This window comes from Schistocerca piceifrons, chromosome 2 (assembly GCF_021461385.2).
Source record: "Schistocerca piceifrons isolate TAMUIC-IGC-003096 chromosome 2, iqSchPice1.1, whole genome shotgun sequence".
Classification (NCBI taxonomy): Eukaryota; Metazoa; Arthropoda; class Insecta; order Orthoptera; family Acrididae; genus Schistocerca; species Schistocerca piceifrons.
The window spans coordinates 419642791-419667233 of record NC_060139.1 but is presented as its reverse complement, the minus strand read 5'-3'; the positions used below and the strand labels follow the sequence as shown (position 1 = coordinate 419667233).

At 37.1% G+C, this 24443-nt stretch overlaps 1 protein-coding gene across 2 annotated transcripts in view; it reads left to right on the top strand.

Annotated features, from left to right (window-relative positions):
• LOC124778018 (zinc finger protein ubi-d4) overlaps window positions 1–24443 on the top strand; it is a 249386-nt gene that overhangs the window by 220327 nt on the left and 4616 nt on the right. For both annotated transcript variants that reach the window (XM_047253596.1, XM_047253595.1), the window contains one exon: window positions 6294–6406. In XM_047253596.1, the coding sequence (XP_047109552.1) occupies window positions 6294–6406 (113 nt within the window). The remainder of the gene's footprint in view (window positions 1–6293; window positions 6407–24443) is intronic.

Below are 24443 nucleotides of genomic sequence, written 5' to 3'. Positions count from 1 at the left end.
ACTGACTTTTATGCAACTTTTTTTATTGAGGTACCACTATGTTAGAATGTTACGGTCAGAGCTTTTATCAGGTTACGGAGTCTGTCTTCAGATTTTGCTACACTACTGACAGTTGTATACAGAAATAGTGGAAACATTTGAATGAACATGATTTATAACTTTGGGCCATATATAGCTAGCTGTATGGCAGTAATTTGTTTTTGAAGGAATAAATACTATTTGAGATGTTTCTAACAGGAATATTGTACCATTTGTCAGTTATTGCAAAACTTCCCATAATGACAGATATGGAGATCTGTGTTAGGTTATTGGCTCTGTACCTCATCATAGATGTATGATAATATTCAAATTTGTTGGTTCACAGTAGTTACTGAAGCTCATTTGCATGTTTGACAAACCATGCTGCTGTGAACTGTAACACTGTCATCTTGGAAAACAGCATCCTCATTGAAGACAACATCTCTGCAATATGATTCACTTGATCACCTAAAATGTTAAATTTGTCTATGTCAATACTTTGTTTGGGTTTGCAACATTACAGTGAATAAAACACTGAAAATTGTTACTTACAGCGTCAGAGTTTTGCTTCCATCTATAACAATAAGCAGTAGGTACGCAGTTGAATGCGTAAGCCTCTGAATGTCTCCCTTCCTCCTCCACATGTACATCCACTTGGCTATTCATCAAATCACATTTAACTTCTTGGCAGACGATTCATCGAACCACCTTCACAATAATTCTCTATTATTCCAATCTTGAACAGCACTCTGGAAAAATGAACACCTGTAACTTTCTGTTCAAGCTCTGCTTTCCCTTATTTTATTATGATGATTGTTTCTTCCTATGTAGGTCAGCACAAACAAAATATTTTTGCATTCAGAGAAGAAAGTTGGTGATTGAAATTTCATGAGAAGTTTCCTCCACAACAAAAAAGCCTTTGTTTTCAAGAAGAAAGTTGGTGATTGAAATTTCATGAGAAGTTTCCTCCACAACAAAAACGCCTTTGTTTTCAAAAATGCCTTTGTTTTAATTATGTCCACCCGAAGTCCTGTATCATTTCAGTGACATTCTCTCTCCTGTTTCGCAGTAATACAAAATGTGCAGCTTTCCTTTGAACTTTCTCAATGTTCTCCGTCAGTCCTATCTCATAAGGATCCCACACTGCACATCAGTATTCCAAAAGAGGCTGGGCAAGCATAGCGTAGGCAGTCTCTTTAGTAGATCTGTTTCATTTTCTAAGTGTCCTGCCAATAAAACACAGTCTTTTGTTTGCCTTCCCTACAACATTTTCTGTGTGTTCTTTCCAATTTATGTTGTTTGCAATTGTAATTCCTTGGTATTTAGTTGAATTTATGGCCTTTAGATTTTACTAATTTATCGTGCACCCGAAGTTTAATGGATTCCTTTTAGCATTCATGTGGATGACCTCACACTTTTCATTATATGGGGTCGATTGCCTATTTTTGCACCATACAGATATCTTTTCTAAATCATTTTGCAATTTGCCTTAATCTTCTGATGACTTTACTAGTCAATAAATGACAGCATCATCTGCAACCAACCCATGATGGCTGCTCAGATTGTTTCCTAAATCGTTTATATAAATAAGGAACAGCAAAGAGCCTATAACACTGCTTTGTGGAATGCCAGAAATCATTACTGTTTTACTTGATGACTTTCTGTCAGTTACTATGAAATGTGACCTCTGTGACAGGAAATTACGAATCCAGTCACATAACTGAGCCAATATTCCATAGGCACGCAATTTCACTACGAGCTGCTTGTGTGTTAGAGTGTCAAAAGCCTTCAGGAAATACAGAATCAATTTGAAATCCCTTGTCGGTACACAAGAATCATGTTTTCTAAACCATGTTGACTGTGTGTCAATTGACTGTTCTCTTCAAACACAATATATGTTTCAAAATACTGCTGCATATTGATGTTAATGATATAGCTACAACTAAACTGTTGTGGGGAGTAAGATCAAGAATGGTTCATTAGACTGTTACTTTTTATTGTTTCTCATGTTGCGTGGTTTCACCATAATTTGTATCATGTGGACTTCCTTGGTTTTGATAAGATATTTAGGGTTTGCACTGACTAAATATTCATTTTTCATGGCTCACATCAAATGGTGATTTCAGAGGCAGTTGTTGAGATACTTATTGAGTTCTGATGTCAGTTGTATTGATGACAGTATTGTTCATTGGTTAGCAGTCACCATCAGTGAAAAATAGTTTTAGCCCACATCATTGATACACTTCTTAAATCTAAGCATGCTTGACCAATCAGATGTAAAAAGGCAGATAATGTTCCTATTGCGTTACCTATATTTTGCCAATTTCGTGGATCTATATGTAGTGCACTGGTTAATGCATTATAGACTATCTTCTGCCATTACAGTAAAAGAAAACCATCTTCCTACCTCAAATATACTCTGCGATCTACAACATAAGCACACTTGACAAAAAGTATGCATTTCTACATGTCAAAGCTAATTGTAAGTTCAGGCATATAAAAAGGTGGAGTCAGGTCAGGTGCTCAGAGAATATATGAAAAGATGGTGACTGTGTTTTGCACTCCCTTGAAGAATGTGGTTAATTCTCAGTTGGATTACCATGTCCTCTTGTATATGTTTACCACAGCAGACATCAAAAGTCAGCAAGTAATTTACATCTGAAATGTACCCAAGATAAAATCATTATGGATGAGACCATTAGCCAGTGTCCCATTCCATAGCTAGCTACAAAGCGGGAATTGCTGTACATTGTCAACACTGCTCCTGTTCAACATGTTTGCAAAACAACACCCTACAAGAAGCTACATTGAACATGCATTTGGAATTTAGTTGCATGCAAAAGAGCTTTACTCATTCTTGCCTACACAGTTGCTCACCTACACTAGGCAAAGAGATACAGCTCATGGACTGTGGTGAACCGTAAACATGTAGTCAGATAGGTCATGTTTCTGTCATTATGTCAATGAAGGTTGATTTTGTATTCATCATGTATCTTGGGAGGGCGTGCTAGGAAAGCTGCATGCTAGATAGGGGCAATGGAAGCTGTGGAAGGTTCTGAGATGTTCTAAAAACAGATTGTGCCATTCGCCCAGCATTTTCATGAAAATCGTATGTCCGCCCCTGGTAGCGCCCCTGGTAGCTGAGTGGTCAGCGCAATGGAATGTCATACCTAATGGCGCGGGTTCAATTCCCAGCTGGGTTGGAGATTTCCTCTGCTCAGGAACTGGGTGTTGTGTTGTCCTTATCATTATCATTTCATCCCCATCAACACGCAAGTCGCCAAAGTGGCGTCAACTCGAAAGACTTGCACCAGACGAACGGTCTACCCGAAGGGAGGCCCTAGAGCCACACAGCATTTCCATGGAAATCATATTACCTACCTTATACCTGAACAGCAATTATTGGGCCAGAACTGTGCTTGGCATTAGAGACATTCTGCAGAAATTACACGTCTGGGCTGCCTCTGCAAATTCATATATTTCGACCGAGCGAGATGTCACAGTTGTTAGAACACTGTATTCACATTTGGGAGGAAACAACAGTTCAAACCCATGTCCAGCCATCCAGATTTAGGTTTTCTGTGGTTTCCCTAAACTGCTTCAGGCAAATGCCAGGATAGTTCCTTTGAAAGGGCACAGCAGATTTCCTTCCCCATCCTTGACACAGTCGAAGCTTGGCTCCATCTCAAATGACCTTGATGTCACTGGGACATTAAACCAAATCTTCCTTCATCCACTTTTAACCCAGCAAAAAATCTTTAGTGCTTCATGGAACAAGACGAAACTCAATGGATTTCACCAACACAGTGTGATTGATAGTCACGAGCATTTGTGGCAGGAGTTGTTTTACGTTAATGCCTTGTACATCTCAGGACCTTATCCAATCCACGCCACATTGAATCACAGCAGTTATCAAGGCTAATGAAAGGAATGCATGCTACTGAGAAGAAGGCAATTAATTTTTTTGTCTAGTGAGCTTAAGAGTGTACATTATTTTGATATAAATAATGTCTGTACCAGCTTATTTACAATGTGAATTTATCAACCATATACAAAGTGTTATTTCTATGATAAATTGGAAGACAGCTAAGTATTAGTGAGTGTTAAGTCATGGAATAAAATGTTTATTATGGTCTTCAGTCTGAAGACTGGTTTGATGCAGCTCTGCACACTAGTCTATCCTGTGCTAGCCATTCATCTCTGCAAAACTACTGCAACATACATCCATTTAAAATTGCACAATGTACTGAAGCCTTGGCCCCTTCTACAGTTTTTATCCTCTTCACTTCCTTTAATACCAAACTGATAATTCATTCATCCCTTAGAATGTGTCCTATCAATCTATCCCTTCTTTAGTTGTGCCATAAATTTCTTTTTTCTCCAGTTTGATTCAGTGCCTCTCCATTAGTTATTCGATCTACCCATGTAAGCTTTAGGATTCTTCTGTAGCATCACATTTCAAGAGTTTCTATTCGCATCTTGTCTGAACTGTTTATTGGTAACACACCCACAAATAAAAATAGAAGAGACTTTGTAACCTTAAATTCATATTAAATGTTAACAACATTCTCTTTTTACAAAATCTTTTCTTGTGATTGTCAGTCTACATTTTATATCTTCTCTACTTTGTCCATCATCACTTAATTTGCTGCCCAAGTAACAAAATGTATCTATTGCTTTTAGTATCTCATTTCCCAGCCTAATTCCTTCAGCATTGCCTGGTTATTTTGACTACACTAAGTTACCTGTGTTTTACTTTTGTTGATGTTCACCTTGTAACATCTTTTCAATGCATTATCCATTTTATTTCTCTGATCCTTCAGATTTTTTGCGGTCTCTGACAAAATTGCACTGTCACTGGCAGACCCCAAATGTTGTTATTTCTTCGCCCAGAATTTTAATTTCCTTTCCAGATCTCTCCTTGGTTTCCTTTGACACTTGCTCAATGTACAGATTGAATAATGTTGGTGAAAGACTACAACCCTGCTTTCCTTCCGTGTCCATCAACTCTTATAAGTATAGTCTGGTTTCTGTACTACCTATAGATTGTTTTTCGCTCCCATCATGTTATTACTGCTACTTTCAGAATTTCAAAAAATGCGTGTATTGGAAATTACATCCTAACTGGCAAATCCATTTAATGCTACTTTAGAGGACTTTTGTGTTTAAATTTTACATATCTGCCAAGTTTGTTTTGGAGAAAAGCTATCTATATCACATTGATGTGTATTCATTCTAAATTATTAATGTGTGTTATTTAATTTCATTTAGAAGATCCTGGACTTAGGCCTTCTAGCTGACAATATTTGCAGTATTCCTTCTCCCCATATTCCTCCTTACATCTCCACTGCTTCTGAAACTGCCAACTGTGTGGGAGTCGTGTAAAATTCATTCTATGTTTTATTTTATGAAGCAGAGATTGGGGAACAACCCACCATTCACCTACGTAAACTTGGAAAACTGCATAAAAACCACAACCAGGCCATTGGACAAGACTAACGGTCATTAACCTGTTTTATATATTCAAACCAGGTCCCACTCAAAGTCCTGTTTCACAAGCTAGTGTGCTGCTCTTTCTGTCACGTGAGCATGTTCATCCTGAGACACATTATCCAATATTTTTCTGTCAGTTAAGCTATGTGATATGGTTGTAAAGCTAATATTTTTTGTAATATCTGTGGTATCACCGTGCCCAATTAAATACCAAAAACAGTTATTCATTAGCATTGTGACATATTTTTCTGTGTGAGGTGATGTATCTTAGAGGCAAAGTATTTAGAGTTATGATCTGTAATGCAAAAAACAGGTCTAATAAAAATATAAGATCTGAAGATATTGTGTGAAGATTTTATGTGTAACAGAATGCCGTTCCACATTATATGGACTGTAACTTGGAAGAGTTGATATTATTTTACGGTGTGACTTTAAGAGAGAAATGATTGGATGAATTAAAGGTACACTTCCATTGAAACTATACTACATATTTTCATATTTATTTGTAGAGTTGACTCACATTTGTGGCGTACCAGTAGATCATTATGAAAGACAACTAATGGGCATTGGTGTTTCACTTTATGGGTTGTTTGTGCATAAAATTTTGTAACTGGAAAACTTTATTTAAGTTCCAGGATTGTTTGTAGTTCGAAGATACTCAATTTCATGTTTTAGTTATGTTACTAAAGTTGAACCTTTCTTGTGTTAAGTATTGAAAACACTTCCAGTGTAAATGGACTATTATTTGAGTAACTTTTTTCACAATTTTTTACGTTATTTAGGTCACCCAACCTGTCTGCAGTTCACACCTAACATGATCATTTCAGTGCGGAAATACAGATGGCAATGTATCGAATGTAAATGCTGTTCAATTTGTGGAAATTCAGACAATGATGTAAGTATAAGAGAATACGTTTTCTTGCTCTCTCTGTCGTGTGTGTGTGTGTGTGTGTGTGTGTGTGTGTGTGAAGAGAGAGAGAGAGAGAGAGAGAGAGCTGTTATCCTCTGTGTGTTTTAATCTAATGCCATAAAAAATTATGTTTGTTTTACATGACTGTATATTTAGAGTGATATTTTATGTCTAGAGTTGGTAAGTAATAAGCAATGACTATTTACTGATCTTCATTTGTTCAATACACCTGAAAGTTTCTGCAACTGCTATCTTTATGGAGTTTATTCAGTGGTTATAAATCATTCACCTAATATTTCAGAAATTAACTGTTGTTCTAGTCCTCAGAGTTATAGCTGAACCTTATATTAATATAATAGAGGGAAACATTCCACGTGGGAAAAATATATCTAAAAACAAAGATGATGTGACTTGCCAAACGAAAGCGCTGGCAGGTTGATAGACACACAAACAAACAAACACACAAAAACAAACATGTTTGTGTTTGTTTGTGTGTCTATCAACCTGCCAGCGCTTTCGTTTGGTAAGTCACATCATATTTGTTTTTAGATATATTGAACCTTATATTACATTAAATTAGTTGTTTTACATAGAGCCCATGGAGAGGGAGGGGTCTTGGGACTATGGAAATGTGTCAAAGATGTAAATTTTATTTAAGTGCAGTGCAGTGAAGTGATTTAACATAATGAAATATTATTATATTACACTGCAAATATTAATTTAATATAATGTAAAACATCACTTATAAGAGAGAGAAAATTAAAGTTTGAAAGCTGCTGCTGTTTGAGTCAATCCACAACTCACAATCCTGTATAAGGTGAGTAATTAGGGGATTGGGAATATTCCTGTCTGATGCACTGTTTACCAGTTACAGGACTTTTCTCTGCTAGACACGACATAGAAGGCTGAAATTTAACCTAGGACATCAGCACACAAGTTAATGATCGTGGTTTAAATCCAACCACTTGTCTGTACTCCTTGCTAACAATTAGTTTTTTCCAACATCAAGTTTCAAAACAAGCTACCTCTGGGATGGGTAGCACAAGTGAAATGTTATAATTAAGAATCTTCTATGCTTGATGCTCTGTAGCTTGTATTTGTTCAGAGATTTCTTGCTTTTGCCATCAGCTGCATGTAAAATATTTAATTGTAGCCCTGTATCTTGGCATTGAGCCCATTGGCAGTGGCATACATTATGCACCTCCATATCAAATGACGTGTCGGTTATGAAACCTGGATGATGTGGATCTCACAGTAGACATGTTGTCAAGAATACTTGTTACAGCTATGAAATGCCTAAAAGGTGACACATCCAGTGATACAATAGTGGTATCTCAGCCTAAATTACACAAAAGTCTGTGTCTCAGGGGTTTTGTGTGGCATTATGAAATTTAGCATGGTGCTAATACAGTCCAATGGTCACTTAAATGTAACAGTTGTGACATGTTCTACTCTGCAAAGAAAAATAAAATTTAATCAATTCAGTTACATATTGGGCTGTGAGGGATCATTTGGATAATAGTATACTGTTTGTACTGTTGTCTGATGTCCAGTCAGGTGCAGTCATATTCGTAACACAATATTTCAACAGTGTACCTTGCTGTCATCTCCAGGTGATAGCTGTAGAATGAGTGTCTTTGCTACATCCTGCCTCCTTTATACTCTTATTGTCCTCCACCCCTTCCTCCACTGCCGGCCGCATGCCACGATGGTGGAGTGGTGGGGGGACAGCACCACCACAAGCTGGGCATGAAATCTAGTCCCTCAGTGCTCCTGTGACCTGTGTCGGGCACAGAAGTTGCTCTCGGCTGACACTATGATTTTAGTTGGCCAAGTGCTAGATCCCCAGCTTTGCTGAGAGTGAACCCAGTGTCTCTATTGATCAGCCAATCAGCCACTCATATTTCAGTAGCCTCCTTCAGAACACAGTGTCAAAAATATGAAGTCTGTCATAGCACATCCTAATACTTCATGGAGTCCCCTGTAGCCATGCAGTGTTCTGCAGATACAGCTTTTGTTGGTTGCTTAAATTCAGTGTTTCTTCTGCATTCCTTGCATTGTCTATAATACAGTTTCCCTGATATATGCCATATCGCATTTACACGGGACACGGTAAACAAGCGGTTTATGGAACTGCAAGCCACCTTTCACTGTACCTAATAGGGCATGCATTTTTGTAGGTGGACAAAAAATGCATTTAATGCTATGTTGAGCCAGCATTAAATGCATTTTCTGTATATATCTAAAGATCATGCATTCTTTCAAGAAACTTGAAATTTTCACACCATACTGAATGCTAACTGATGTTGTAAAATTGCAGCAATTTTCCATTCATTATTCAGTATATTTCACCAGGGCATCTTCCAGCCATTTTCAGATGAACCATCAGAGACTGAAGTTGGGTTCCTACAACACACAACTTATTAGCACTCTATATGTATTTTGCTCACATGTAAAGGTCATAATAACAAGACCAACCAATCTTGTCATAGGCAGTGCACTTGATGGTAAGAAGTGGAGCCCAGCTGTTCTATGGAGCGCTGTTCACCGTTACCTTTTGGCATATTCTGTCTTCTTCACTGAGGAAAAAGTCATGAAAATATTTGGATTCCATACATTATCTAATTATTTGCTTTCCTGGTGAATAAGATTTTTCACCATATGAATCTCCACTATCCATAAATCTTGTTTTACAATTTTGCATTGAATGTCTGGTGGAAGTACAGTGCACACCAATAGCAGACTTAGAAGGTTGGCACACGTATGAAATTCGTACTACTCATAAATAAAATATGCAATGTCTGTCTCCAATAGCTTATTTCAAGATATCTGGCAGATGTTCAGATGAAGTATCAGGCTTGATAGAGAATGATGAGGGTGTTATTGTCATATACAAACATACATTTGTGCCTGAAACATCTTTTTGTAAATGTTGTTCTTACGAAGACTTAAACTGTAAATCAACTTCATTGTGTCCTTTAATAACAAGGATCTTATCACATGCAAGTGTCAGTGTCCCTGCTGCTTACCTATGAGGTCATAAATTATTTATAAAAATTTAAGAATAACAAAGGGCCTAATGAAGAGACTTGAAGTACACCATTAATAAGTTTCTTTTGTGTAAAAAGTATTCTTAATTGTTATTTTTCTGCCTTATGTTGCCTACCAGAAAGACAGCATGTAAGCCAGTTACAGGCTGCTCCTGAAGCAGCGTAATCATGTATCTGAAACAACAGACCATGGTTGATTAAATTAAATTAGAAATACTGTATCCCATAGATCCATAGTGATATTATCCTCAATGATTTAGTAAGTGTCATGAAACAAAAAAGACAATGGAATAACTTAAAAATCTGAAAAAATGTTTTCATATGAGAAGTAATAACTTACTTGTCACAAAACATATAAATGTACAATATACCGAAGTGCATATGATCGTTCTTAGGCTCAACCAAAGTAAGTGACTTCAAATCCTTATGAAGATTATTCTCATTTCTGTTATTAATTTCATGAACAGAAATGTTGATTTGAAAGAGATACATGTTACTTATGAAAAATTTAATCAAACCATAAGTATATTGGGAAGCTGTAGTTAGTATCCCCAGTTTCTTGGGCAGATCTCTGCTGGACATTCTTGAGTTCACACTATATACAATTTGTATTAGATACCTTGGACTTGGAAAACTTTAACTAGGCTTGATAAGTTACACAAAAAAATGACGCAGTGTGACAGCATGGTATGAAATTAAGTGAACAGCACTAGCTTTTTTTATTTTTGTATCACCTATGTCTGACAACATCTGCATTGCTACTAAATATTTGATTTAGTACCTCAGCAGGTCTGTGGTGTGCTCCTCCCAACTGAATTTCATTGTAATTCCAAGAATTTACCAGTAATAACCTCTTCTATCTGCTTGTTGTCATGGCTTAGGTACATACTGGGAGCAGATCTCGTAGAACTTCTGAGCTGCATTCATTAATGTCCACAAAAATTTCAGTAACCTGTGACTCTGAAACAATACTTGATTTGCTATTTGTTGCAATGTTTGTATCATCTGATGGAAGATCATTGATGGAAGATCATTGACATATACAACAAAAAGTAAGAGCCCTAAGGTGAACCTAGTGGGACACTACATGTATTTAGTGATCAGTTGTGTGGTGACTCATATCTTCCTAAAAGAATTTTTCACATGGATACTCTTTGTTTCCTGTCAGAAATCATGATCGGAACCATTTTGTAGCCTTTCCTATTACACCACATTATTCTGATTTAATTAAAAGGATATTGTGATGTACACAGTCAAAAGCTTTAGACAGAGTGCAGAATCTGCCAGTAGGCCATAATTTATTCTCTAACAAATCAGTACATTTTCACTGCAGGTTTAAATAACCTACTCGGTATCAGAACCCTTTAGGAATCCAAACTGTGACTTTAATAAAATATTGTTTGTATTGTGACAGTTTGGAAGCCACTTTTGTATTACCATTTCTAAAATTTGTGAGTATTTTGGCATAAGTGAAATTTGATAGACGTGTGATGATATTTCCTGTCGTCTTCTGTATACGGAGACATAACAGCATATTTAAGCCAGACAAGAAACATTCTAATGATAAATGAATGATTACACAAATAGATTTATATGGTGCTAAACTCAGAAGAACACTCTGTAATTAACATATTTGATATTTTATCAAAACAACTAGAATTTTTTTTAAATTTTATAGTGAACATTAATTTTGCTGGTATAGTGAGAGTCATCTTACTGATGTTTTTTGTAATGGCTGATCTGAGTTATTTCATGGAAGCATCTACTGAACATAACAACCCCATGTTTTCAGTAACAGTTGTAAAACAACATTCCACACATCTGTTGCAAATGTGTCATTTACTATTAAAGCTCGTCTCTGGTTCGGCCAGTCTCTTTCTGTATATCCCATATTATCTTTATTTTGCTGCCTGATGGGACTATCTTTTACTCATAATGTGTTTGCTTTGATGTCTGTTTTACTATCGTCAATATTCTGTTATTTGTCTTGTGATGAGCTATAGGTACAACATCAGAATTGCTTCTAATGGCATATACAGTCTCCTTTTTGCCCTTGAGTAAGCCATGGCTTTTTTTGTAGACTTGGGTTTAATCTGTGTTACTTTTGGGAAACAGTTTTCAAATAGGGTAAGAACTTTTTTCATTAAATGTGTTGCATTTTTCATTCATGTCATGAGCATTATACATCTCTCCAATATGTGTTTTTTAAGAGTTTCTTAAAAAAATAAATTTTCGGCTTACTCTTGAACTTTTTTCGTCTGACCTTTTTATAAAGGTATCAACTGCTGTTTTTCAGCAATGAACTTCTGTAGTTGAGAAGTTTGCAGTTGGAATTAAGTTGCATCGTAGTGTTACTTACTGGTCTGCACTACAGATCTTGTGCAACCTTGACCTCCTTAGCCACATGCCTCCATTCGTCTCTGTCCATTGCTTACCTTATCCAGTTCCTGATCTCCATTGCTCTGAAGTCCTCTTCCATATCTTCAAGCCACCTTTTGCTGGGACTTCCTGTTCTCCCCTCGAGCTTTCCTCTAAGCACTTTCGTAACACTGAGTTTCTGGCATTCTCTGTGCATGAGCAGCCCATCTTATTCTTCCTGGCTTGATTTTCACTGCAATATTAATATGTCTGAAAACTGTCTGTAATACTGTGTTTGTATTGTTCTCCAGATTTCTTGCTCTCTCACTGTCCCAAATATCCTTCTCAGAATCTTCCTTTCCCATTGCGATAACCAGCCTTCTCTCTGTGTAGTCATCACACAGCCTTTCGATCTATACATTGTTAGGGGTTTTAATATAGTCAAACGTATTTTGATTTTTGTACTCTTACTAGCATTTCTGGAATTGAATGTATTCAGCAAGGAATAATAACATCTGTTTCCACTCGTTATTCTTTCTTGAATTTCTGTTGATATCTAATTATTTTCTGTTATTATCAAACCTAGATATTTAAATACTTATGCTCTTTGATATTCTTTCCCCTTTATTTTTATTCAAGTCTCTTCTGTATCCAACCAGGATCTTCCAGCATCATATACTTTGTTCTGTCTGTACTAACTCTTCTAATGCAGTGTACTCATCCTTCAAAGCTCTTGACATGTTACATCATCAACATATGCCACCAACTGGACCTGCTGATTAAATATTGCTCCCTCTGAGTTTGTTGGCATTTGCTGAATTACCTTCTCTAGTGCTAAATTAAAGAGTAGCATAGAAATCACATCTTCCTGCCACCGTCTCCTCTCTTCATGGAACTCTCCTGACAACTCTACTTCTATTTTGACCTTCCAGACTGTTGCTAATTTTAGTGGGATTCAAAAATCTTTCATAATTTGGAGAATCTTATTCCTGTCTAGACTGCCATGTGCTTGTATAAAATCAATGCACAACCAAGGAAGTTGCATGTCATATTCACCCAATTACTGTATCACTGCCACACTAAATAAAAATATGTGGTCCATTTTGGATCTATTTCTCCTAACTCCAGCCTAATAATCTCCCAGTAATCTTTCAATCCAGCATTGCAAATTGACAGGCTAATACCCTCAGCCTTACATATTGTATCCAAGAGAATAATCCCACAGTATTTGCTACACTCTGGTTATTGCCTTTCTTATGTAATGGGCATATTATTCCCAAGCTCCAGTCCTTAGGTATTTCCGCCTTTACCTGTATTTCCTTTATTAATTCATTAACAGCCATCTCCATTTTCTTTCCCCCGAATTTTATAATTTGTCTTTTATGCTGTCTTCTTCTTCTACTTTTTACACTTACTCATAGTCTGGTGGCTTGACTTTCTACTCCTTTACTAGTAATTCCAAATCCAGTTCCTCACGTTCCTGATTCAAGGCTTCCTCTCCATTACCTCCTATCTTTCCATTGAATAACTCAGAAAAATATTTTTGCCATCTTCCCAAAGCTTTGCTTTCATCTTCAGTTAAGTTTCCATGTTTATCCCTATAGTAGACTACTCTCGGCTGAAATCCTGTCTTCAGTTTTTCATAGAACTTTCGTATCTCATTATCATCCGTCATTTTGTCCAACTGCTCTATCTTACTTTTTTCATACTGTCCTTTCTTCGCCTTGCACAACTTATGTGCGGTTTTACTCTTGTCTGTATACTCTTCTGCTGCTATTCTTTTTTTCCTATATGACATTCTTTGCCTCACTTCATTTTCTCTTGGATTTCCAGTGAACATTCCTCCTTGAAACATTTAACTGATCTTTGTGTTCTACCCTCCCCAGTACTTCCTCTACAGCTTTACTGATGGCTGTTTTCAGTATCTCTCATTTTGTTTCAACATCCCCTTTCTTCTGTCTGTTCTTTCTTTTGTCTAAAATCTCTTCTAATTTCTTTTTGTAATCTTCCTGCTTTTCTTTAATTTGGAGACTTTCTATATTGTGTATCTTTTTTGCCCAAACTCTTTTTGTTTCTTGCATATCTGTCTTCTGTCTATATCTGACCTGCATCAAGTAATGATCTGTGGCTATGGCTACCCCTCTGCAGCTACTATCTTCCATAATATCTTATGCATGTTGTTTATCTATAATTACAGGGTCCGTTTGCCACACACCATATAGCAGAGATGCTGGGTCACAGATAGGTACAACAAAAAGACTGTCACAAATAAATAAAGCTTTTGGTTCAATAAGGCCTTCACCAAAAATAGACCACACACACACACACACACACACACACACACACACACACACAACTGCAGTCTCAGGCAACTGAAACCAGCCTAAGACGTGTGAGTGAATTGCATTTGTGTGTGTGTGTGTGTGTGTGTGTGTGTGTGTGTGTGTGTGTGTGTGTGGGCGAGCGCGCGCGCGCGCGCGCGTGCGCGCGTGTTTCGTTTATTTTTGACGAAGGCCTTACTGGATGATCTGTTTGGTTTCTTGTAACTCTGTATGGCAATCCCCAAGTGCATTTATTAATAATATTTCCTTGAATGGCATTTGTTTTTTATCATCACTTCCTTCCTAATGGTAAAGTCTATCAGACTAAGTTCATTATGATTACTTACTTCATACAGGCTTTCTTTTCCTGTTATGTTTGTATACACATCTTCTTTCCCTATTTTTGAGTTCAGACCCCCAAGGATCATTTTCACATCATGCCTTTAAACTTTACTGACTTCCTCCTCCAGTTCGGAGTAAAGTGCATCCTCCTCATCTCCCTGCACATCCTCCGTAAGGGCATAGGCACACATCATTGTAACATTAAAAAATTTTACCCCAAATCTCAAAGAAGACAACATATTACAGATTGCTATGGAACTAATAACATTTGCCTTCATTGACCTACAAATAAGAAAGCCAGTACCATGATGGTCTGTATCTCCTCCACTCTACATCAGTATATGCTTCTCGAATGCTATCATTCCTTGGCCTTTCCATCATAATTACTGTAGCTCCACTTTTTTCACTCTGACCCATTACTTCTCTAATTTCTTTCAATTTACTAGGTTTCTTAAGTGTCCTCACATTATGGAAGAGGGGTAGGGGCTGTTTACCATAATATCTGTTCTCCTTCTCATTAAATATTTTCCTCCTCAGGTCATCATTCTATAACTTGTATCCTTTTGAGGCCGATGTGTGGTGTCCACAACTACTCCATTTTAAGAGATGGAGTTGTTAGCTCCAAACCCAACCCCCAATCTGGAAGACCAGGATTTTCCCTTAGCGTTTACTCCCCTAGAGGGTTTGGCTTCCATGTGTTTCTGTAGCCCCTCCTCCCCTGCCCTCTTTGAGACACGATTTGTCTGTCTCCTCCATCGAGGCCTGCCCGTCTCGGGCAACTGTGGAAGTAGCTGTGCTACTGTCGGCATAGCCTTCGACTTCGCTGGAGCATGCAAATCCTCCCAAATGGCTATGAAGCTGTCTTTTCTAAGGCTATGCCTCATGTGAGAGAATAATCAATTTTTGGCTAAGTGAACCATCTTGAACTTTTTTCATTAGACCTTTTTATAAAGATATTATCGATTGCTGTTTTTCGCCAATTAGCTATCCTTGCTGGGAAGTTTTCAGTTGGAATTAAGTAAATGAATGTGTTATTGACAGCAATTGATTCATACTGGGTGAGTTTTTAAGAAATTGTATGTTAAAATCACTGTCAACCACTTTTTTTTGTTTTTTATTATTAAATAGGTCAGTAGAGGTTCAGTATGTTTTATGATCAGATTAAAATTTCCTGCGGATATAAAGGATTTATTATTAAATTGTACTTCTGTTGTACATATGTCCATATGCTGTTCCACGCAAAATCTATTAATATCTAGGTTATTGAATTTATGCCAATTGTGGATGAATGTGGAAATTCCTCCTCTCTCCATTTCTTCTCTACAGAACTGAGACAGTAACATAAATCCTATAACACTTAACACATCAATGCCAGTGGTGACATGATGTACAGGGAGACAGATTATGTTAACTAAGTTTGACAATTATGCATGTAAGTAGTTCGTTAACGTCACTCCTCAGTCCTCGAATATTCAAGTACAATAAAGACAGCTGGTATTTCACACTGACTGAGATATGGTTGGATAGAAATAAAATTTTGATGATAGGTAAAAATTTGAAAATTTCATTTGTTTGTACTGTTGCAGCATTCTAGAATTGTGTTGTTTGGTTTCCTTCTCAAACTAAATGTTTGTTTCAGTCAGAACCTCTTTTAAAACTTGGTTCCTCAGTTCTCCATGCCATAAAAGGTGCCCTTGTGATGCTTGTAACCCCTAGTATTTTACCATACATGATAAAGCCTATTCCTGAAGTTGTCTGCTATTAGTCATACCAGTTTCCCTTCCCTTCCCTTTCCTGATGAGGTAAAGGCAATGCCCGTATAATCCCAGCTATTGAGAGAATCAACAGGATCCATGCAGATGTATGATCCCGCACATAACATAAGTAGCTGTTCCAACGTCAAATTAACTTTTGTGACAGAAGTGTTCAAATAAGGTTGATCATATAAATCCAACACTGATAATTTTGTTACTGATACAGTCTTTATCAGATCGCTCTCTATATTGTACTCAAGACCTCTATTAATATTATTGCCTCACCCACCCACTATAACCAGTTTCTTCCTTGGTGAACATAAATCCACTTTCACCTGGTCCAGACCAGTACTAGGTTTTACAAATTGGTAACATGCTATTCTGATACTAGTTCATCTTGCAGTAGTTGTCAATAATTCTGTCATGAGAACTACCTTTCAACAAAACTCTCTTTCTCTTGACTCACTTATCTGCATCTACTCTGATCAAAAATGTCAAATTGTGTTACCTTATCCATCTCACTTTTGATAATCAACCACTAACAGCTCTTTCTCTCTGTAACCTTAAAGAAACAGCTCAGTCAAATGAAATTCACAGCAAATAAGTGATCCAGTTTCCCTACTCCCTTTACCTCTCTCTCTGACTCACACCCACTCCTCACCTTTTACATATGAATTCCATACAGAACAAAGATTTGGAATTTTTAATGAGTGGTTTTAGTAGAGATTCTGCTAAAGAATAGATAAATAATGTCATACCATGGTGTATAATTCTGATTTAGTGCATAGGAATGGTTGTTGATTGTGTGTCTAAGTAATTATCCACAGTCTCTTCCTGCCAACCCAAAGAACTTCTTCCTCTGCTGATTGCACAGTTTTGAATTTTTAACTCGTCAGTGATCTAAGATTCCATTCCACTGTCTGTCAGATAGGGTCCACAGAAGCTTTAATGACTGTGATTATGGGCTTCATCTTCAACAGATGTAGTATGCATGTCAGTGTCTGCCACTTTCAGAAACTCTAGTGTCATCACTTTTTGATATAACATAATAATATTTCCAAAGAGATTAGAAAAATGTTGCAAACTTGTGTCATTTATTTATTTACATATCATGGTCTTCATTGAAGTACTTTAGTTGATTTTATAAATAGGGTTTTTCAGTTTCTTGTTGGCCTAGTACTACTTCATTCTCTTGCCTCACAACATCCTGTCTGTAGCTGAAATTGCTGTTCTCATTGTTTGTTTGTTGATCTTGGTTTGTAGTCTGGTTTGTTTCCCTTTGAGTTTCTTGATTTGTCCTCCCCCCCCCCCCCCCCCCTTTTTTGGGGTGGCGGTGGATATTCTATTGTAATTTGTAGGTTCCTTGTGTTTTTCTTGATTTCCATAATATATCTTATGTTGCTCTTAATGTTCCATGATTTCTATATTATTCTGTTATTGATTCTGTTTTCTGGGGTCCTGGTTAAATATAAACAAAGAACAAAATGCATATTTTCCACATCATGCACATTACCAGTTCATTTCCTTGTGGGCCATTTCTTTGGAAACTAGTCTCCACTGTCTGATTTCTTGATATTTCCGTGTGTGCATTTCTGATTATTCATCTTTCCTTTTTAGACTCTACATGCAATACTAAATTAATGTCCTCTGCTGTGTTTTTCTATCTGTAAAGGCTAATCCCAGGAAGTACTGTAGAGATTACAATATACTTCTCACTAATAGATTGATGGATTCACAATAAACCTTTGTATATAATTTACTAGTGAACCCAGCAGTGATTCGCAATTGCTAAATATGTAAAGAAATTGGACATATGCTCTAATCTCATTTGCCTCCTCTATCTGTCCAATTTCTCCTTCCCCCCCTTTCTCTGTCTCCTACCGCCCCGTCTCTGACCATATCTGCCTGCCCCCTCTTCATCTCTACCTGCCACCTCTCTGTGGGTGTCTCTTCCCTTCCCCTTTCTGTGCCTGTTTCCTCTTCGGCCCCACTCTCTCTGACCTTGAACCTTGTTGGTTATTATTGTAAATACAGATTCCATACTAGTATTCTAATAATAAGCCATTAATACAACACTCTGTTCTCCGTGAAAACCAGTTGTGAAAAAGAAAACAAAATAGCACATTATACTGTACACAAATTTTGCTTAAAAATGTAGATGTTGAGTAAGAATATATATGGGAGAAACAATTTGTCGAACAATTTAAATGCCTGCTATCATAATTAAAACTGGCTGTGAGAAAATGAGTACATTGTTGTTTTAAAACATATGCAGCCTATATAAATATTCATTAGAGTATAATGTAGAAATGTGAAGTAAACCAGTCAAGAACTATTTGAGATTTTTGCTAACATTGTTTCCCTACTACATTTTATGTATATATTGGGTTGATGCATAAGTAAGCATTTTTCCATAAGTTTAATAAACACAAAAGATGCACAGAACAGAGACTTTAGTCATCAATAATATATTCTCCTTCACTATTTACAACACTCTGCCCAAGCCGGGATAACTTTTCAATTCTGCAGCTGTAGAAATCACTTGGTTTTGAGACAATGAATTTGTCGAGCAATGTTCAGAGTGCATTTTCATCCAGAAAGGAAGTTCCTTGAAGGCCGTTCGATAGAGAACAGAAAAGGTGAAAATCTGAGGATGCAAGATCAAGGGAATAAGGTGGGTACAGAATAACTTCCCAACCCAACTCCTGTATAGTGTTTATTCTCACTGGCAGAATGCAGGCAGGCACTATCATGGAGTAGTGTCACTTCACACAGTTTTTCTGGTCATTGTACATGAATTCTGTCTGCAAGGTATCTCAGTTGTTGACAGTAAATGTCAGTGGTGATGATTAAACCTTGGGTAAGCAATTTGTAGCACACCACACCGTTGCTGTTCCGCCAGGTGCATAACATTACCTTTTGTGGATGCACACAGGTCTTTGTATGAGGAGTTGCTGCTTTGTTTGGGCTCAGCTATTCCTTTCTTTTCCTTATGTTGGTATGAAGGTGTCATTTCTCATCACCCGTAATGATCGGTGCTGTTCACAAGCTAGTTGATGACAAGCAAGCAGAGAGGTATATAATGCTGCCTGTTGGTTTTTGTGATTTTCACTTGGAGCATGCTGTACCCATACACGAAATTTTTGAACTTTTCCCATTGTATGCAAATGTCACATGATGATGGAATGACCACAGTTCATCACATTTTCCAGTTCTGACATGGATCATTGAGGATTAATGAATTTAAACAGTCTTCATCAAACTCCAAAGGTCTTCCTGAATGTGAATAGTCACTAATGTCAAAACAATCCACCTTGAAACAAGAAAACAATTTTCTTGCCGTACTCTGTCCAATGGCACCATTCCCATACACAGTGCAAATATCTCTGGCTGCTTCTGCTGCTGTTACACCGCTCTTGAATTCAACAGTAGAACAAGTCAGAAATGTTCTGATTTCTTCTCTTGGCATTCCATTTTCTAGCGTCCACAGCTCCACTCACCATCTCCAACTGACAAAATGACAATATGTAAACTCAAATAACAACAGTGAACTACAAATAAGAAATACACCCATAGCAAATAGACCTGTAGCAACTGGAATACCTACATGCAAAACAAAAACACTACAGATGTATGCACCATCCTAATATCTATATATTATATATATTTAAAAACAATGTAGCCTATGTCCATGCAAATGTTTATTAGAGTAACATGTAAAAATTTTTGATAGCAATTTTTCCTTTTTATATATTATGTGTGTTAAAAATATATAGGCTGTGTTCATCCAATTGTTCATTAAAGTATCATGTAACAATTAGAAGTAAGTTGGTTAAGCACTTCCCAAACTTTTTTGGTAACAACACTTCCCCTTTCTACACTAAATATATATTTAAATGTCTCTAAGTAAAGGTTAATTCCAGGAACTATAAGAATTTTGGCACCTTTGTTACTAATAGATAGACTGATTCATGGGGAAGGTTTGCTTGTAATAAGGGGCAGGCAAAATGCTGTGAGCATTGAGGATGATATCCAACTTACACACCAGGTTGAGGATGTCCATTTGGAAAAACACATTTGGGAAAACAGTGTGTGCTGCTGTGTTAAGAAGCCCATAACTGCCTGGTGCACATTCTCGGTGAACAGTAATTGTTGATCCTTCAAGGCCTTTGTTAAGGGACTGAAGGCATGTAATTACTCAGGGAGAGATCAGGACTATAAGGTGGTTGCTCAACTGTCTCCCACTTGTGTTGGTGTAACCTTTGCATTATGACATTTGTGATATGGGAACATGCGTTATTATGAAGCAGCAGCACCTTCTTTTCACAATATTAACGGACAACAGTGGTTTTCAACAGATATCCTGCCTCATACACATTCTTAGTTCCCCAATGGATGTCTACCATTGTTTGGCCTTTGGCAGCCAACAAAAGAATAACAGCATGTTGGTACTGTTTGGATGCTTTTGGTAATAATGTCACCATAGTTCATTTTTCTGTATTTACTGCATGCATGTGGTAAAGTCACGAATGCCACACTGATCCGTCACCCAAATGACAGTGCTTATACAACCACATCGGAGTCACGCTACAATGCATATGTGCTGCGGCAACTCCCTCAAAGGAGAAGTCTCCAACACTGAGGCAGTGTGGGATTAAGGTAATCACAAATGTACAGTTACATAAAAACAGTCAGAGTTTTCTCTGCAAAGAAAAATGGCCCATAAAGTTCTGAAGAGGACTTGGCACAAAATATATTAGCTTTATGTGGATAACAAATGTGTGCCACAATCTTTTGTTTGTGTTCTGTGCCCCCACACACACACACACACACACACACACACACACACACACACACACACACATGACCCTTTGTTTTTCCCAACATGTGAAATGTGATTTTATCACTGAAAACTAACTTCTGTGAAAAACAGTCATCCTTCAGTAGTTGCTGAACGTCATTGCAAAAGTCAGAACAACACTCATTGCCCCGACTAGTCAATGCATGTAAGAGCTGCAGCTGTTATGGTTTGACATGCAGACGTTTACATAGAATGCATCTATAGTTCACTGTGGTATTTGCAGTTCATTAATCACATGTTGATTAATACCTTGGGCCTCCTGGCGATTGATTCCCCCATGCGCTCCACTTTCTCTGCTGATGGTTCTGGCGAACCTGTTTTCTTCACACCACTTATGCAGCTGATGTCAGACAGTGTGCTATACCACCCATCAATTGTTTTGTGTGTTGGAGCTTTTACCAGGTTTCTGATAAAAAAATCATCACTGAACTGCCACAACTGACTCACATTTAGTGAATTCAAGGGTACAAAGTGCACATATTTCTCCATTGTATGCCATAATCTGACATGCCTGCCCCTTAGTGGTGAACTGTGCAACTACACCAGGGCAAATATTATGAATTGGAACTTGGGAATGTGCTCTATTCACTGATATGTGCATTTTCTGTGTGTCTTGTAGTTTTTGTGCATTTGTCTTCTGCAATCCCAGATGTACATATTAATAATGCCGCACATGTTGTGTAATTATTGTATCACAGTGGAATTTGTAAATTCTTTGGAACATCAGGCTTGTCTGTTACACTACCGAAAAACTGAGAAATTTTGTAATAGTTGGAACCCATATCAATAGTGGCTTTGTGAATGAGTTTACCAATTAGAGGAGGACAAAGGAATGCTAGATGTAAGAGGAATCCACTTAGTGAAACACTCTTGTATTGAAAGTTAAAATTTATGCCTGTTCTACACTTAAGTTTGTCTTCACTATTGACAAAGCTTGATTTACTGAAATACAGTATGGCAGGCACTCAATGTAGAACATATTTAATTCAAGTTGTAGGTCTCCAGTACTGATTTTGATAGCTTTGTCATACTGTGTATAATGGGTGTCCTATAGCTCAACAAGGGAGAAATAAAAGGCAACTGAGCACACTTTTTGACTGTTGTACATTTTCTTGCAACTATGAATATTCCTTTTTATGAATGGATTCTTGTGTCTGTCAGATACAGTTAGAAGTACAGTTTTGTTAAAGAAGAAAGTAGATGTCATAAAACAAGTAGTTTTCAGCCATGAATGGTATCTACAGTAAAAGTGTAATAGAAAACAACATGCATCCTCAGTTTTTTGTCATGTTATTTTTGTATTGTTTATCATTTAAAATGAAGTTCTGTTTGTTTTCATGATGCTCATGTTCTGTCTTATACATATGGCACTAGTGTTATATCTAAAGTTCTCACAACCATTTGTGTGAAAGGTCACGTACACAAGTTTTACGTACTGCAGCAACTGAGAATGTAAAGACAAAACTTCTTATTTCACTACACTTGACTTTATAAAATACACTTGTGGGTAAAAGTGGCAGGTATTTTAAATTCATAAAGAATTGAGGTGTAAAGGGGACAACTTTTTTTTGTGCCTGTTGATGACTCAGCACTTCTGCTAATTAGTGCCTTTACTCTTAAATTGTTTGCATCTGCCAGAAATTTCCTTTACTCTTTAGATTTACTGCTGTCTTATTTATTTAAGATGTATTGGATGATATTAACACTTAGGAGTCCGAGGCGGAGTGTAACTTGAGGCGTCATTATGTTCAAAAGACCATGCCCAAGTACAGCTCATGCTGCAATTTTCTCAATGCACAAGCCACCTATCACTCTAAAATTGAACTCATTTCATATGAGAACAACATATGAACATATCACTACCTGTCACACGTGCCGCCTTTTGTTGTCAATTTCTAGAATGATTTCAAAAGAAGTATTATCAAACATTACAGCATGATGGCTGAGCTAGTATGTGATCGCATTGACGTAATTTGCATGTGCCCATTAGGATTCACACAGTTTGCTGCAATTCTGCTACAAGTTTATGTATTAAGTAAGCAAGAAATTTTGAAAGATCAAGAGGAAGAAATTGCTGTGTAACTCATTTCACACCCTTTTTGGAAGGATAATTATACTTTCTCTCTTCACTATTTTAAAATTTGTAATCTATCAAACAATTAAAGTAAGTATGAAAAATAAATCTTGAAGCTTCGTCCTTTTTAGTGTGTAGTAATCTTGAAGATACGTCAGTTACTCACGTGCCAGTATTGCTTTAAATAATGGCCAGTCTTCTCGACCTAACATTCCTCTAACTGGCTGTTCTTCAAAGTGTTAAGTAACATAAATGTGTTTCCTTGGCCATTTCAAGAGAAACATCTTAAACATGAAATGAAGTACTAAGTTTCAGAAGTGCCATTAAAGAGCTATTCTAATAACACACACTGTGGTGAGAGAAAGCATTTGTCTGGTGAACTGTTCTCCACTTAAATTTAATGAAATTTGAAAAAGCTTCAGTGGAAACATCCGAATTGTTTTAACTTTGTGTTATCCCTACTGGAACTGTTGAGCTCCATGGTTGTTATTAGTTAAGAATTGTTGACAGAGAATGCAGCTATCCACAAATACTTTTAAATAAGCTTTATTTCATTGTCATTACCAGAATTGCAGGCCTTCATAAAATTACGCACCCTTCGACTCAATGTTTCAATATTAAAAGTTTTGGCTTGGTTCGTTGTTCAGGGGCCGGGATATGTAGTTGCCATTACAGGCCAAATACTGCTGAGTCTACAGCATATGGTAAGAATACACACATGAATTGAATGGTCGAAGGTTTATATCACAAGGCAATTGCGAATTATGAAAGTAACATATAAATTTGTGGATGAAAGATTTGCAATTAAATAAAATGTGCAGGTACTACCTTAATGACTTTAAATGATGAGTACGATAGTAGAAGTACTTTTGAGAATGCGGTATATTTCTGAAAAACACTTATTGGTGTCGATGGTCCAGCAATTAAATAAAATATAAGTTGAATAACAGGGAAACAATAGATTCCTACAGCACATAATTAGTTATGAACAACACAGCTCGCGAGATATTCACTTCTAAACACGCACTATGTCTTCACTGTAGAAGCCACAGAAATCTCACAAGTTCACATGTCAGCATTCCAAAATATTTCTATCTCTTGCGACCATGTGCAAACCGCTCCACTCTCCAAGTCTTTCCGTGCGTCTGACGCTCCGTCGCATCCAGCACCTCCTGTGTCATGTGCCGTCCTCTCCAGCACTCCCCACACAATTCACTTGCAAAAAATTCATCTCCTCTTTAACTTCTTTTTGAACCACTGAA